The sequence below is a fragment of the Apium graveolens genome, unplaced genomic scaffold, assembly GCF_009905375.1.
Source record: "Apium graveolens cultivar Ventura unplaced genomic scaffold, ASM990537v1 ctg8176, whole genome shotgun sequence".
Lineage (NCBI taxonomy): Eukaryota > Viridiplantae > Streptophyta > Magnoliopsida > Apiales > Apiaceae > Apium > Apium graveolens.
The window spans coordinates 35,718-52,694 of record NW_027420953.1 but is presented as its reverse complement, the minus strand read 5'-3'; the positions used below and the strand labels follow the sequence as shown (position 1 = coordinate 52,694).

Below are 16,977 nucleotides of genomic sequence, written 5' to 3'. Positions count from 1 at the left end.
GTTACAATAAGTCTAGGGTTAGACTTGCCCGCAGAGGTTGGCTCAGTTAGGTTAAAGAGATGATAACTATCCTCTTGGTCACATGTTCGAATCCCAGGGGAGGAGAATTTATGATTATGCTTCCTGAGTCAGAATATGTCGCTTATATGCAGTTTATCTTGGTTCACGTGGTTTGCAAGCTATTGCGTGAGCCTGTGGGGTTTACCTAGTGAGCACCTGAAAGGTAGCGGCTGCGGGTTGCCCACGATAAAAAAAAGAAGAAGAATTATAGGGTTAGACTTGTATTGGGAGACTTGATGGACAAGTCTCCTACTTAGATGGTAATAACGACTCTTGTAAGGGAAGGAATTACAGATTCTTCCTTGTAGGAATTTGTGTCCATTTTGGACACACGTCTCTGCTTTTCCAGCCGTATTGGGACTAATCCGTGAACAACTCATGTTCGTGGACTTTGATGACCTCTGTTAGTGGGCCTTGACCGCTTGGACCGTCCCTAGTCTGTGACGAGCCTGGACCAGTCTGGTCTGTATTGGGCTTTGGACAAGAATTTCAAGTGTAATTAATGCAATATTTAACGTATATTTAGGATGTGTTTTCTATCCATATCAGTGTAGTACTGACTGTTGTTGGTTATCGGGGGTTATTTATTTTTTAATTCCGACCGAGCTTGTCATTCTGTCATTTTTCGTCCCACTTTTTAGTCGGTCAAAACAAGTCGATCGTAAATTTCATGTTTCTTGTAGTGTTTTAAAAAATTATGAGAGAATATGATAATTCTAATTTTGCGTGGAAATTTTCGGTTATTGATGTGACTCAACGTAAACCTTTTTGTGTAGAGTAAATAGGGTACCATTTTACGCCTATGATCAAGGGGTCACTTCTCTTCTATTTTCTGATAGTATCAAGAATGGATTTGTTTTGTTTAACTAACAATTAATGTAACGCCCCCAAATTCGAGATTAGAGGATTTGGTCGTCACGATGAAACCTCAATCTAAATCAATCTGTTTAATTAATAAACAAATGCCAACAAAAGATATTTAGCATCTATGACCCAAAACTAATCCAAGATCTTTTCAGGTTATAGTCTAGAAACAAGAAATCCAATTTTCCACAAATACATTTTCCCTTTCTTTTAAAACTCTTTTCTACAACTTCCAACTCAATACTAAACCCGCTAGTATAACTTCGAAAAGAAGTATACTAGGTCCAACTATATAATACACAACTATAATATAATATAAACAACGTTACATAACATAACTTACATTATCCTACAAACGTTGGACCAACCACCTTCCAAAAGTTTCTTCTTTGCTTGCTAGAATTACGCGGCTAAACAGCGCAAGCTAATCCTCACTGAAAGGTTAAATTTAAAAACAGGCAAGTATGATTATAGCATATATCTGGTCTTTTTGATATAAAACCGACATCTACAAAATAGCACAACATTTAAAATCATAATTGCTAAATCAGAAAATTTAGTTAAAGAACCTCAGAATTGGTTCCTTAAATATATTAAAAATTCTTGTGATATTTTTGAGCGAAATGCTTCAACAATACTTTAAATCTTGACGAGAATAAAACTCGTAAAACAATATTTACAGAAATATCGTAAACTTCAATAATATGAAATAATGATTATGGACTGAATTATAAACTTTATTCAAAACTCAACTCTTGATATCAATACTCATTTTGATGTGATATCAAATTAGATATGAATACTAACTTTGATGCTCACAACATCCCATACTGAAGTCAACATCAATTATCTCTATTAATACCATTTTTGGTATTTAACAACAAATTAAAAACTAAATCAAAATTGCATTTCACCTTTTATCCAAAACCAAAATACTTGATAACACTACACCATAAAATGCCTACTTAACACTAAAAAAACGTTGTATTAGAGGTAAATATGTTGCTCTTGCCCCACTTTTAAGCTAAGGTAACATTTTCTTAAAGATAGGTTTTTCAATGTTGCCTTATGGGTCTAAGGTAACATCTTTGGTGCCTAAACAAACATCGTATTTTATGTTACTATAGCTTGCTATTGCAACAAAAGGAGATCAGTTGTAACTTATTTTTTATGTTACCTTAGAGTTCTAAAATGTTTTTAAGAAAGTAAGACCCATATATGGTCCCACAGTGGGACCCGTGTTGTGTTGAAATGGCACGATGATGTGGCATGTGGGTCCCACTTTTTGGTGGTATCACTTTTATTCCTAGGGTAACACTTTAGGAGCTGCTATAACATTTGTATGTAAGCTAGTGAAACATTTATACAGGCTCTTGTAACACTTTATAAAATCTAATGTAACACTTTAACTAGAAAAAAATTAAAATGTACTATTGGAATGTATACAATCCCAAATTACCAAATCATTAACACAACAATAAAATTTATACATACCAACCAAACTGATTACCAATCACATAAAAACTAAGCTAAACTACTTAAACAAACCATCAAGCACAAGTCTAAAAGAACAACCACACTATTCCTAAAATAAACTATAAAAGGATTTGATAATGTGGCCACACTTTGCTGAAAATCTTCATACTTGAAGACATCCCCATTTCCTATAACATGAATTGATAATGTGGCCACAGTCTGCAATTTTATTCCAGTCGGATCTCTTGGCCTATCAGCAACTCTTATGCAATTTACCAAATTAATGTAGTATCATTTACAACTTGAAAAACTACAACTTATGTAAAATGGAAGGCAACCATGCACTCATCACGATTGCTCAGGGAGCATATCTGTGCTAGTTTGGTGGTATCATCATCATCTTGCTGCTTAAATTAATCTGCATTTCACATCAAAATAAAACTAGGATTTACATCTAACAATTCATAATTTAAACTAATTTGATCTTCTAACTCCTTGGGCTATACCTATAAATTATGTATCCAGAGACACATGCAGAATATTCCACAGTTAGTACAACCAATTAGATTATCAACTGTTTATATATTGGGTGACAGAGCCGCGGCTAACTGAAAGAATATCTGCAGTCTTTTATGTAATGTCCTTGAGTTATCCAATTGAAACTTTGAGAAGAACTAGACAATCATTTAATTATATTAAATTTTGCAAGTTCTTGATATATCAGAGTTTGCATACATACCTTCGATTGACTTTGCTAATCTTTCAAGTCTATTTACTGTGGAATTATGGAGGTCCTCTCCAGACCAATTTGGGAAGACTATTACACTCATGATAAGGCAGACAACACAACCAATAGCAATAGTGTAAAAGCGATCGCGTGCAATCTTTAGTACACTCCTAACTTGATAGCTTGAAATAGCAATCAAATTGAAGGTCAAGACAAATATCACTACACCGTAATCAAAATTTTGCTTTATATAAGGCAGAAATCTGAAATATGTGGATGTCGCCCCTGTCATATTCAAAAATATTTTATGAAGAACACGATAAAACTAAATTCTGCCAGATAAGTAATAGCATGACATATGTGCATCAGTATAAATAGCGTGAAGGGTAATAGTACTACTAGCTATCAGCATCCGTTATTTACAAGAATATATGAGGATATAAGAACAATTCCAGCAACTCCACTCCCTAATTAAGGATATAAGAAACTCTGTAGGCATTTAATATCTGTAACTAAACCAGGATTTTAAGAATTGATATTAAGTTCGGAATCAGTTTTTCTCAGAAAGTGAACTTATTTAATATACTTGTAAACATGATCATACAATATATGAGGTCAGAGTTTATACTATATAGAACTATACCTAAGAGGTGACAAATAGATAACAGAGAGGTTAACAACTTGAATGATTACGATATAATAAGTGAGAAATCGATCAAATAATTGTTGCATCGGAAAAGATGCAATAACACACTCTTAAGCTTTGACACAGACTCGTATTAGTCAGGAGAAAAAGAATGTACGGGTATCATGCAAAATACAACTAGACTTTGGCTTCACTGTAAGCACATCAATAAACACCTTCAACTGGACATAATAGATCCTACCATGAATATCTTAGAACATAAACTTGTCAATCAATCAATCCATTGAATTTCGTTATAAATAACCAAGTAAAGAGACCACTTTTTTCACATAATATTAATGATCCTTTTGAATTAGTTCCATTTCAAAATAACACCCATCCGAATTCAAAGTAGTTGTACATATAATAGAACCAATAGCAAAAGCATACACTGCAATTTTTTTTGAAAGGCAAAACCACAAGCCATCAAAAGGAAGTCGAATAAACAGAAACAGTGCCACAACAAAACCTGAGATCATAAGTATAAATTTGAAACCAATGATATTTCTACAACAGGAGACTTCACAAGAAGATCAAATAATTTATTTATTGATAGCCCCAGTGGAAAGCATCCTTTCCCTTCCCCATCACCCCGCCACATCATATATACTTACAAATATAACACTCACAGACATAGAGAATAGAACGCAAAAAGCAAGATCAAACACTAAAATACTGTAAACACCAAGCTACATTCCCCTGAACTACGAGCTGCCAAGTTATTTGATATGACTTGTCCTTATTATCAAATCACTAAAATTTGACTATACCTGTGTAATTCTGATGAATCCTTAACTGAAATCTATGTTCGTTTTTGTTGCACAAGTAGCTTCCAACTTTCGTTGTCATTCTTGTATTAGTGATTGCTCAGTCCAAAACGCTATTAAATCCTTGCAAAGAATAGTTAAACATACTCTCATGAATTAAACCTTGAACATTATTTTTTACTAAAAAGTGTTAATTTGATGAATGCTAATGCATAGATGAAAACAACATTTTGTAATATTTATATTAGCTGAAGTAATACAGAATATCTAAATCTTCATTAAGCAGTAAGATGCCATAATTGGAATTTATATTCACTTTCAACAAAATCATGCTTAGACCAGGTGACAGTTGCAAATGGTTAAAGAGCAATGTAGGCTAAAGGTGAATACATTGATTTTCTGCAAAATCTAAATTCAGAGCAACTTGTACACTAAACACAACTTGCAAATGATCCCTTTTCTTTAAGAAATCGCGAATTATGAGAAAAACACATAATTGTATATAAACAAGAAGAAAGGAATAATTAATAACTTATACACGAAATTCCACTTAAACACAACTTGCACACTAAATTTAAAAATTATGGATAACAAGAAACCAAAATTAAATTGAGGAAGCCAGGAAAAAAGGATGTTTCTTACCAAATCTAAGCCAGAATTCATGCTTAAAGGACTCAGGCTTCCCATCTACTTGCTCTGTGAAAACGAATATCAAAGGGTCTCAATACTTTCAGTTAACAAAGGTTATACCATATAAAAGCTCGAAAACACCAAATAACCTAAGATTAACAACAAAAAGACAGAAAAATCCACAAATTACAAACAAATATAAATAATAAAAATTGGGGGAAAATAGAGAGAGTGTCTTCGGATCTTATTACCCTTGCCGACCTCATACATACCCCAAGAGAAGGTACCAAAAGCAGTGAAGAAGATAGCAACATCACTGGGACCTTTATTAGGGATCCAACGAGCGTAACGAACCAGAGCGAACCTACCCGGTGGTGGAGCGTCTTGGAGCGTAACTTGCTCTATGAAAACGAATAAGATTTGAAAGGTTAAATCTTATTACAAAACAAAAGGGTCGCATCTACAATTACAAAACAAAAAAAACAGTAATTACATGTGGCCACATCTATCTTGTTTGCTCTCTTAACAGAGATTGAACCCTAATAGTAATCCCGCAAATTTTAAGCCCTAATTGAAAAACCAAAGCCCTAGTTGACGAAACCCCAATTCAATTGAACCCTAATTAGGAAAGTAAATCCCTAATTATACCGCAGAGATTAATGATAGAGACTAAGAGATCAGACAGAGATACGAAAAAGAATAGAAATTAGCAGAGAGAGAATATGGAGAGAGAAATCTAAAATGTTGAGAGGGAGAGAGTAATTGTAAGAGAGGGGCAGGAAATGAGAGTGTTTTGAAGTTTTCAAAATGCCTGAAAATTTTGGGCGGCCGTTTGCTAAATTTTTACCCGCTTGAGCCCAAATATTCCCTCTTCTGATTGATCGGTAATATACATATAATAATAATTATTATTTTAATAAATTAATAAAATTTAACTTAATATATTAAAAAAGGTTAGTTACTTATTTGTATTTATAAAATTTATAATTCGTATTTTTATATTTTTGATTTTCAAAACTTTTATAGTTGTATATTAGCGCTCATATCAAAAACAGGGAATTTATACTATTTAAATTTTTTATTACTTTTTAAATTCCTTCTCAAATTTTTAAAATTTATTATTTAAAAAATATGTTATATAAAAAATTTGTGTATCATGTATCTCATTTATTAAATTTGTATATCAACTTATTTCTTTGAAAAATAAATTTAAATTAATATTTAATCTTAAAAAAATTAAATTTATGTTTTAATACTCTAAGGTAACATTTTGACAAAAAATTACAAACTGTAACACTTTCTACCTAATGCAACGCTACGTTTCTGGAAAAGGTAACAAAAAAAACTCAGTGTTAAATTAGCTCTTAAGTATCATATCTAGGGTAACATTTTAAGTAACATTTCTTGAGGGGCCGTTGCGATAGGCCATATATAGGTACCATCGGTATCCCGCAGTCATACCGTACCTATAGGGCGCCGGATTAGGCATATATTCGCCTTGCAAGATATTACAGCTGGACCGATGTCTCGATCACCTACGCTGTAAGTAGTAAGCATCCCATCTTAAACCATTTTATTGAGAGGTGTCATAATAATCGACACCCTTATAAATTTTATTCCCCCATTCACTTGGGAAGAAATACTCACAACAAAATAATTTTTCTCTAGTTATAAATCATTTATAAATCAAGTATTTGGATAAGTAAAAATACTTAACTATTCTGAACTCAGAATAGCAGAGAGTACTTGCATGATAAACATTTAACTCAGCGATATGTAAAATATTTATCTATTCTGAATCGAGGATAGGAAAGCAATACTTGCATAATCATAAGCAGTTGGATATGAAAAACAATGAACTATTCTGAAATTAGAATAGCGTAGAAAACTTGCCTTTGGTATTTAGCAGTTAGTCACACTCGCAACATCGCAATTATCTCAGTCTGGCATCTTATGACCTCGTTGTCTTTCTATTTTGACAACTCACTGATATGATGCTCCTCCGATTGCTAAAAGCTTGATAACCAACATCATTCCATTTCACTCTTTATCCAACATCTTGTCCTGATTAACTCGAATGATCCGCATCTATAATTAAAATATACAACTTTAATCATCTAACGATAATTACTCGGTGAACTGCGCGTTAAAACCCTATCGTCTACCCATACGATAGCCCGCACATAATTAAAACAGTCAAACATAAGAATTATGACTCACACACACATGTAATTCACATAACACATAAATACATAACTCACGTATTACATAATTTATTTCACATATAACTCGTTTCGTCAAAACATTCGACTCGTTATGTTTAAAACTGAAATCGGGTCAAAAATATGATTTATCGATCAATAATCGACTCAAAATGACTCACAAAATAAGCGAACTTTCGAAACAAAATAATTTGGGTCTCGAAAGTATTTTTAATGAAAGCGGAATATTATTCTGAGTCTCGACGCGTTCGTTTCGTATTAAACGGATGAACGGTCTATTTTATACGAATAAAATAAGAATAAATCAATTAATAATTATTTTAAATAATTTTAAAATACTCATATATTTTTAAAAGCTCAAAATACTTTTTTAGGAATTATTTGGCTTAATTATAAATAATTATATTTTATTTAACTATTTATAAATAAAATTAATTGATTAAATGAATTAATCAATTAATTAAATCCATAAATAGTTAACTAAAATAAATTATACATAATTAAATAATTCAGTTAATTATTAAATAATTAACCAAATTAATTTTTGAAATTAAAAATGATTTTTCAAAATAAAAACATAATTTTGAATTATAAAATAAAAAGAAAAAAAATTCCAGAGACAGGTTAGGGTTGGGGGTTGTCTTCCCTATCGGATCAAACAGTGGCTAGGGAGGAAAAACTTCGTCGGCGACAAGATGAACAGCCGTCGGAATCTGGAGAAACCCAGAAACCGGCCGGCGAGTTCCCGTTTCCGGCAGAGGTCATTCCTTGCCAAAAATCAAGCCGTTTGATCCAATTTTCAGTCTTAATCCTGTCACAATTCAACCAGAAACACGATCATATTATATGCAATCACCAAAAATCATCGCAATGATTTTTCCGATAAAAACGATTCAAAATCCGGTGACAAACCGACCAAAACCCGAAATCATATAAACCTGTTAGGTAATGAATTACATACTGGGGGAGTGAATGTGTTTTTGTATTTTTATGTTTTTTCTTGAACTATTTATGGTTGTGAACAAAGTAAATCAAATCTTGTAGTGAAATTTGTTAATGCTAAAATTAAACATGCAATAATAAAGAACACAGATCTTTCAAAACTCACTTAATTTTATATTAAAATTAATAATGTTTTGCTACAAAATTTCTAGGCTCTTTGTTGATAAAGAGCTTAGCTTCTTTCTTGAGAGTATACAAGAGTTCCTGATCTAAAATTGTTACTTTTAACAAAGGACCAGTGTTGACTTTATAATTTAGTTAACTTCTGGTTTACAAAGTGTATAATAAGACATGCTTTTTACTTTAGTAAACTGTCACTAATCATTTCCATTTTAGGAAAAGTATATCTTCCATTTCTGGCTTCGCATATCTCTGCATACTGTATTAACTTTGATCTTCCTTTGTCAGTTAATCTTCACCCTTGATCTTGCACACTCTTCAAGCTGCTTTTTGTAGACTTGTCAATCCAACTGGTTGGATTGTTTGTTGATTGTTAATCTTGGATATTGAACTGGTCTGCAAATTGTACTTTGAGATTTTACCTCGAGATCTCCAGTTTGGTCTATAGAGAACTTGACATCTCGATAAGTATATTGGCTTATCGAGATCTCTAATACTCCATAGTAAATTTGACTTGTAGAGGTCTCTGAGTTCTCTATGAGAGAATTTGGCATGTCGAGATCTCTAGTCTTCATATCTTCACTTTGACTTACCGATTTCTCTGAGTTCTCTAGTGGCTTATTGACTTGTCGATAACTCAGAGTTCTCTAGTCAAATTTGGCTTGTGGATAACTCAGAGTTCTTTAGTGAACTTTGGCTTATCGATATCTCTGAGTTCTCTAGTGAAATTTGACTTATCGATAACCTAGAGTTCTCTAATGAATGTTGACTTGTCTATAACTCTGAGTTCTCTAGTGAAGAATTGACTTGTCGATATCTCCAATTTTCATGTCTTCAACTTGGCTTGTCGATATCTCTGAGTTCTCTAGTAGTTTTCCTGAATTCTCTATAAGTCATTCTGGAGTTATCCAATGACTTCTCTATAACACTAAATCTGTGACTTGTAGAGATCTTGACTTAGAATATTTTTCCCAAAACAGATTTATTCAACTCCAAGCTTCTTCATAATTCTTCTGAGGCATGATCTTCTTGATCTTCTTCCAGATAGAATTCTTAGACTTGACACTGTTTACAGAAAAAGTCTCCAGTCTGCTCTTTTGACATTTTTATAGACTTTAAATGTTACAAGTACAAAATACAAATTAAGATTACAATACAACTTACTTAGGGTTGTCAATTTGACTTAGTCTTGTTGAAGTACATGCATGTCTTGCACAACAATCTCCTCCAATTTGCGAGAAGATTGCTTAACACAAATTCATGCATGTTAACAAGACTAACCCCAAGTTAAAATAGAAAATAAGACTAATATAAAAATTGACACAATTACAGCAATTGTATATTAGATGATTTTGAGTTGAGTAATTACAAGCATTAGACAAAGACTGGAACTTTTGATTCTTCTCTAATGTGGTCCTTTAGGTATGCAAGAATTTCAATTTCCTCTACGATTGGAGTTCCTGTTAGAGCTTCTATCAGTTTGAGTCTGTCTTGCTTAGGATAACCATCTAACATTTCAATTCTGAATTTCGAAAATGAGCCAGCCTTTACATTCAGAAATCTTCCATCTTTAGAAATTTTGCTCATCCCTTTAGCTTTAAGTTCTTCTGATCTTTTGATGTACATTTCAATCTCTTCATTATAATTTCTCCTTTTCTCCCCATACTTTGTTATAACCCTTGATCTTCTTTCCTCTCTTGCAATCAACCATTTAGCTAGAACTGATCTCCATGCTCTTGTCGTAGTGTCCTTATCTTTCAACAAACTAATCACTCTCTTGATTTTTGTTGGAGAGAGAGTGTCCATCAAATTGCTGCCCAAAAAAGTGAAGGACCATCTTGAAAATAGATTCTTACTTCCTTTAAAGTAACAACCCAGACTCTAACTATTTCCTCAGCCAGTTGTTGAAAATAGTCTTCATCTGAACTGCACCAATTTAAGGGTAGGAAGTCATTCTGCTTAAAACAATTCCAGATGGCCCTTTCAGGGACTTCAACTTTTTCAGTAGGCTTAGCTTTCTTAGGTTTTCTCCCAACAGTCTTGAAATGAGTTTTGTGTGATGGTTTGACAAAAGGTAGGACTGAGATTTTCTTTAGAGATGTTTGGCTTGTGGTGATTGGAATTTTTAGAAAAAAGTTAGCAGTTTGCTTGTATAGGAATTTAGGTTTAGAGTCTTGAGGTGGTTTGATGTTTGAGATAGTTGATTTTGAAGGTTGAGCTGGTTGTGTTTGGATTTTTAGGGTTTGGTGTGGTTCTGAGTTATCATGTCTCCTCTTACTCCTTCTCTCACTTGCTCTCTTCTTCTCATCATTTTTCTTTTCATCCTTTTTCTTCTTCTCTCCACCCTTGCTTCCAGATGGCTTAGTGGATTGACTTGGATTTGAGCCAGAAGGATTTTGGTCATCTTTCTTCTACTCATCATCATCCAAATTATCCTTGTTGATTTGAGTTTTAGGCAAGTTGGCTTCAGCATCACTCAGGTATCTCCCCAATAGCTTTAGCATCTCTACATCATCAATGTTCTTATTTTTCTTTGATTTTAAACCAGTTTCCAAAATCATGATAAGCTTCTTGTTGGCCATGGCACATTGTTTAGGGATTTGGAAGTGTTTGGTGTTTGGACAGATGTATGATATTCCCTTGCTTGGATGTAGGTATGCTTCAGGAAAAGCAGCCACTTGTGCATTTTTCAATTCAGCTAGCACAAGGTATCTTCATGAGTTATAACTCTGAATTTGTTTATTAGAATGTCCAACTCAGATGCCCTCATTGAGACAAGATAATTGAGGGACACCTGCACGCATCTATCTATCCCAGAGTCATTTGTATTGATCACTATCCTCTTTTGTTGAAAATTGTCTTGAGTTACCATGATCACCCTTAAGAAGTTTATTGTCTTGTCCAGGGCCTTTTTTATGTGAAGTGATTATTGTTGAGAGAAGCTTTTAGGGCCTTGAGCAATTCATCAAATTCTCCGCTCAGACTTGGTCCTTCAGTAGCCATAATAAGCCTCTCCATGTCAAGATCTACTTCTTGATTTAAACTCTTTTCAGCACCCTGGACTTGTTGAGTAGATGATCTGGATCTTGCTAGCCTAGCCTTTATCTCCCCCTTAGTCTTCTTGTTAGACATGAGGAGAGGAGTAGGAATTTTAGGCCTTATCTGTTCTGAGAGTGATGGTAAAGGGATGTTGAGCTTTCCCATAATGGCTCCCAAAGCAATAGAGTTTTGTATTTGAAGGTGTTTATTAGAGTCCACCTGGGTCTTTATGTTTGTTTGTTCACTTTTGACTAGAGAAATCAAATCCTGAACCTGAGTGTTGAGAGATGCATTGGAGGTTTCCAGAGAAGCTACTTGAGTCTTGAGGTCTTGAATATCTTGTGAAGAGGAGCTTGCAGTAAAGATAGCAGTAGATTGTCCAAAAGTAGCTTGCACAAATTTCAGAATTTCATCCATGACCAAAGGTGAAAGAGTGTATCTTGCAGTGTGCATTTGATCCAACTTCAACCTTGTGTCATTGGATTTAGAGATTTGACCTTGAACTACTTCGTGCAAGGCTACAAATGATTCTTTGAGCTGATTTACACTCTTATCAATCCCATTGAGATCATACGTTGATTTTGTAGTCCATCTTCATGACTATATCTTGATGTCCATTCAATGTTATTTGTAGTGATTTTCCAAAGTTGTGGAAGGCTTTGATTTGAGCTTTTTAGACCTCATTTCTGGCATCATACACCTCTTGTGGAGTGAGGGATCTGGCATTGCTTCCCAGAATTATAATGTACTCCTCCCTGAATTTAGATAGCACAACATCCATCTCAATTGTGAATTGCTTATCCAACCAAGCATCACAGTTAGCATCCTGACCAGCTTCATCAACAATTTTTTCTTGATTATCTTCAACATCAGCCTGATAGGAGAGCATGATAGCTTGGTAGTCTTGATTGGACATGTTGGATGTGAGCAGCTGTTGTGAGATTTGAGCAACGCCTCCAAGTTGATCAACTCTAAGAACTTCAATTGTAGAATGTTGATTTTCAGTGTCTTGGAGCCATTGGGAGATTAGGTGTGATTGAGAGGTAGAAGGATGTGAATCAGAACCACTTGTGACTGAAGTCATAGTTTTACTCACAGATTGCTCTGTGTTTTTGACAAATTGTTGTTCCTCATATAAAGTGGGAACCTCCAATTGAATTGGAGGGGAGTTGACTGGGACATGTGCACCAGTCTCAGACCCTTGTGCTTCTTGCAAAGCACTATCACTTGAATGTGATAAACTTGCGTCCCCGATAGCAGGATTATTGGCAATTATACTCCTAGCATCTACTGCCAAGGCAATTTCTACTAGGATTTTGAGTGGAGTTGTTCCTACATGAGGAACCTCCAATTGAATTGGAGAGGATTTAGATAGCTCCCCTCATGAGTATTACCCTCAAACCTAACAGCTTGTGAAGGCTGATTTGCACATGAAGGTGCATGTGAGACATCCATGGGGTCTTCAGTAAAAACTGATGAATCCCCCATATTTCTGATGGTGTCATCAAGGTCTACCCCAGCTAGTAGCCTCTCACCATTTGAATATAGTATCTGGGTGGTGAACAAGGTTTCTTGAACCAAGTCACTTGATTTAGCTTGCACTTGAGAATTGGATTCAAGTGATGTAGGTAGGGAAGAAATTTGAGAGATTAGAGATGGTTGCTCAGATGTGAGTGATGGAAGCTCCCCCTGAATGGATGAGGGAGCTTCAAAAGATGTTCCCTCACTATGTGTGCCATCCTTATTTCTCCTACCATACACTTGAATTGCTTCAGGTGCAGGCTATGCAGACTCTGTACAAGGTGCATTGGGGTGAATGCTCTTTTCAATAGACACACCCTATTGAGATGATATATCTAGAGTCTGTTTAGTCCCCATTTTTACAACTACATCCTGTTGGGAGGATACAGAGGTGGCTTGGGTGGTCAGCTCAGATTTCTTACTCTTCTTTGATCTCTTAACCAAGGGTGACTCAGCTTAAGTTTGATCATCACCACTCTCAGTTATAACTGTTAAGGTTACCTCCTTTCTCTTCCTTTTACTCACCTCATCCTTTTGAGAAGATGAGGTTGTTGGTTTCCTAGCTACTAAGGGTTTTGAAGAAATGGTTTCAGCTTGGCAAGATCCCTGTGGGTGTTCCTGTATTTGTACTTCCACAGTTTCAGGAATCATAGTTTTGCTAGATTGTACATTTAATCTCATGTCAAGCATTGGGTAAGGGTAAGTCCTAAACCTCTCCAACATGAATGGAGTGAGTTTTAGACTTACATTTACCTTTTATTTGTAGTAAGTGAACCAAATATAATTTTGGAAACTTGCTTACAATTGCCTATTTTAGTGCTATCTATACCATTCAACAAATGTATGTTTGCTACTTTATGATTTAAAGTGGACATAATAAATCTAGGAAAGAAAATTTCCTTAGCTCTAGCAAACAGGGGCATAGTCATACTGGTTGCAAGTTCTTTAAGGATCAATAGACCAACATTCATGTGTCTGTAATGGGCTATTGAGTACACCAACTTCTGCACCACACTTGAAATATTGTCATACCCTGTCTTCCTACATGTGAAGGCCCTCACCACAGAATCAAAGACAAATGACCATTCATTCCTTAAATTGGTCATGTTCAAGCTTGACAAGTTGATTCTTCCACCATAATTGATGAAGTCCAGAAACTCGGTCAGTTCATCAGGAGTTGGCACCTCCACCAGACTTGCTGTTGGAAGCCCCAAAGCTCTGTTCCCATCTTGTTCATTGAACTCTATTTATTGGCCTCCAATTGTGCAGGTGACCACCATAGAGAGAAAGTTATCATTCATATCAGTCCTCACTACTGTTGTTGTCCAAAAATTATGCAGAACATCCAGATACAAAATAGGGTTAGCAGTCAAAGCTCCTGCAAGGTAAGATTCAGATAACATTTTTACAAACCCCTTGAAACTGTTAGGAGCTTGGTTAGCATCAGTAAAAGCGAGGTAATTTGTTCCTTTCTCTGGAATAGTACCTCTTGCAACATTGAGTGCCATTGTTGATTGATGAGAGTGAATGGGTAAGAATTTTTTTGAGAAAGGAGTGAAAACGAGAGAGAAATCAGTTTTTGATTGAAAGGCTAGGTCACTTGAGATCTCGAAAGTTGTAAGTATGTATATGTATTGAGATGTCTGGGTATTTATAGTAAAAGCAAATGACTTGTCGAGAAGTCAAAAATAAATGTTTGGAATATACTTATCGAGAAGTCAATTTAAGAAGTAAAAAATATATCGAGAAGTCATTTTAAATTACTCTTATAGAGAACTAAAAAATGACTTTATTGAGATGTCAAATAAATACCCAGTTTGTCCAAAAATGGACTGAATTAATTCCAACTTTTATTTGAATAAATTCAAAATAAAATTAGGATAAATTTGCCAAAAGTATTTTACCAAAATAATTTATTAAGTTAAATTATTTCAGTTGTGAGTTATTAATAAGTCTAAAAATTATACTTGTATAGAACTCTGTGAATTAACACTACTAGAGAACTCTACAAGGACTTATCGATAAGTCATAATAAAGCTTATCGAGAAGTCACTCGAGAAGTCAGTGAATTGACATATTGAGAACTCACTCAAGAAGTCTTAAAATGACTTATCGATAAGTCAGTTAGACTTATCGAGAACTCAGTTCTCTATATACTTTTGATCTACTTAATTCTTCCTTGTGTTAATTTTACATATTAAAGATGTAAATTAACAATTGAGCAGTTTACTTAGAATTTGAAAAATTCCAAGCTAAATTTTTTGTTTTGAAAAATAAATATGCCGAGATTTCTGAAATATTATAATTCATATTTCATTTAATTTCCAATTAAATCAAATTAATTTTAATTTACTAGAAATTAATCTGTTGCAAAATATTAGCCGAGTTCTTGCCTTAGGATGAAGAATTAAACATTCCAATTTCACCTACAAGTCTAGTAAAAGTTGCTTCATCCAAATGTTTAGTAAAAATATCAACTAATTGTCTTTTTCTGTTGGAACAAAAATGAGCTCAATGGTATCATTTGTAGCATGTTCTCTAATAAAATGGTACCTTACATCAATGTGCTTTGTTCTAGAATGATTGACTGGATTAGCCACTATAGATATAGCACTTGTATTGTCACACATGATAGGAATTTTGTCTAACACTAGGCTATAATCCATTAGCTGATTTCTAATCCAAAGCACTTGAGCACAACAACTTCCTGCAGCTATGTATTCAGCCTCTGCTATAGAAGTTGATACAGATTGTTGTTTTTTGCTATACCAGAATATAAATTTTTGTCCAAGAAATTGACAGCTTCCACTAGTACTCTTCCTGTCAACCTTGCATCCAGCAAAATCTGCATCTGTGTAGCCAACAGCTTCAAAATCAGTTCCCTTAGGATACCACAATCTCAAGTTTGGAGTCCCCTTCAAGTATCTAAAAATCCTCTTTATAGCCATCAAATGTGATTCTTTTGGATTAGCTTGAAATCTTGCACATAGACATGTTGCAAACATGATGTCTTGTCTACTTACTGTTAAGTAAAGTTATGATCCAATCATTTCTATATAACTTGAAATATCTACACTCTTGCCTTTTCTATCTTCATCCAACTTTGTTGCTGTAGACATAGGTGTAGAAGCAGGTGAACAATCAACCATACCAAACTTTTTCAATAAATCCTTGACATACTTGGTTTGACTTGAAGTCCAAGAAAGTAACTTAATTCCCCCATCATACTCATTTCATATTCATTCTACATTAGCTTAAAAATCTTTGCCAAAGCTTTTCATTTGTAGAACCAAAGATGATATTATCCACATAGATCTGAACTAGGATCATATCTTCATCATGTTTCTTGTAAAAGAGAGTCTTGTCTATAGTACCTCTAGTAAAACCATGTTTTAGTAGGATTTCTGACAATGTATCATACCAAGCTCTAGGTGCCTGCTTTACTCCATATAGAGCCTTGAGTAACTTGTACACAAAATCTGGAAATTTTGGATCTTCAAAGCCAGGTGGCTATTGCACATAAACCTCTTCTTCTAACTCACCATTTAGGAAGGTACTCTTGACATCTATTTGATACACTTTAAAATTTAAATATGCAGCAAATGCCAGAAAAATCCTTATTGCTTCAAGTCTTGCAACTGGAGCAAAAGTTTCAACATAATCAATTCCTTCTTCTTGTGAGTAGCCTTTTGCAACCAACCTTGCCTTGTTTCCGGTAACTATACCATTTTCATCTATCTTGTTTCTGAACACCCATTTTGTTCCAATAATTCTTCTATTCTTTGGTGCAGGAACTAACTCCCAAAATTTGTTTCTTTCAAACTTCTAAGCTCCTCTTGCATTACAGATATCCAATCAGGATCC

At 34.3% G+C, this 16,977-nt stretch overlaps 1 protein-coding gene across 10 annotated transcripts; it reads right to left on the bottom strand.

The window, feature by feature from the left end:
- Positions 1 to 2,365: 2,365 nt before the first annotated feature.
- LOC141704721 (aluminum-activated malate transporter 12-like) lies at positions 2,366 to 6,056 on the bottom strand. Of its 10 annotated transcripts, XR_012568052.1 has the most exons (7): positions 5,703 to 6,056; positions 5,461 to 5,610; positions 5,222 to 5,275; positions 4,583 to 4,702; positions 3,140 to 3,412; positions 2,907 to 3,027; positions 2,366 to 2,818 (listed from the first exon to the last, which is right to left on the bottom strand). XR_012568052.1 is itself a non-coding variant. In XM_074507908.1 (6 exons), exons 4-6 carry the CDS (start codon positions 4,659 to 4,661, stop codon positions 2,814 to 2,816), a joined length of 357 nt encoding a protein of 118 aa, XP_074364009.1. In that variant the 5' UTR covers positions 4,662 to 4,702; positions 5,222 to 5,275; positions 5,461 to 5,610; positions 5,703 to 6,056; the 3' UTR covers positions 2,366 to 2,813. The 10 variants fall into 10 exon arrangements, 1 of the variants encoding a protein (XP_074364009.1); XR_012568047.1 differs by having other exon boundaries at positions 2,907 to 3,412; XR_012568046.1 differs by having other exon boundaries at positions 2,366 to 3,027.
- Between the last annotated feature and the right edge of the window lie 10,921 nt (positions 6,057 to 16,977).

Coding starts and splice junctions, on each gene's coding strand:
- LOC141704721 (XM_074507908.1), bottom strand. CDS start 4,661: ATGACAACGAAAGTTGGAAGCTACTTGTGCAACAAAAACGAACATAGA. Junction 3,413..4,582: donor GATTCATCAGAATTACACAG/GTATAGTCAAAT, acceptor TGAATATGACAG/GGGCGACATCCACATATTTC.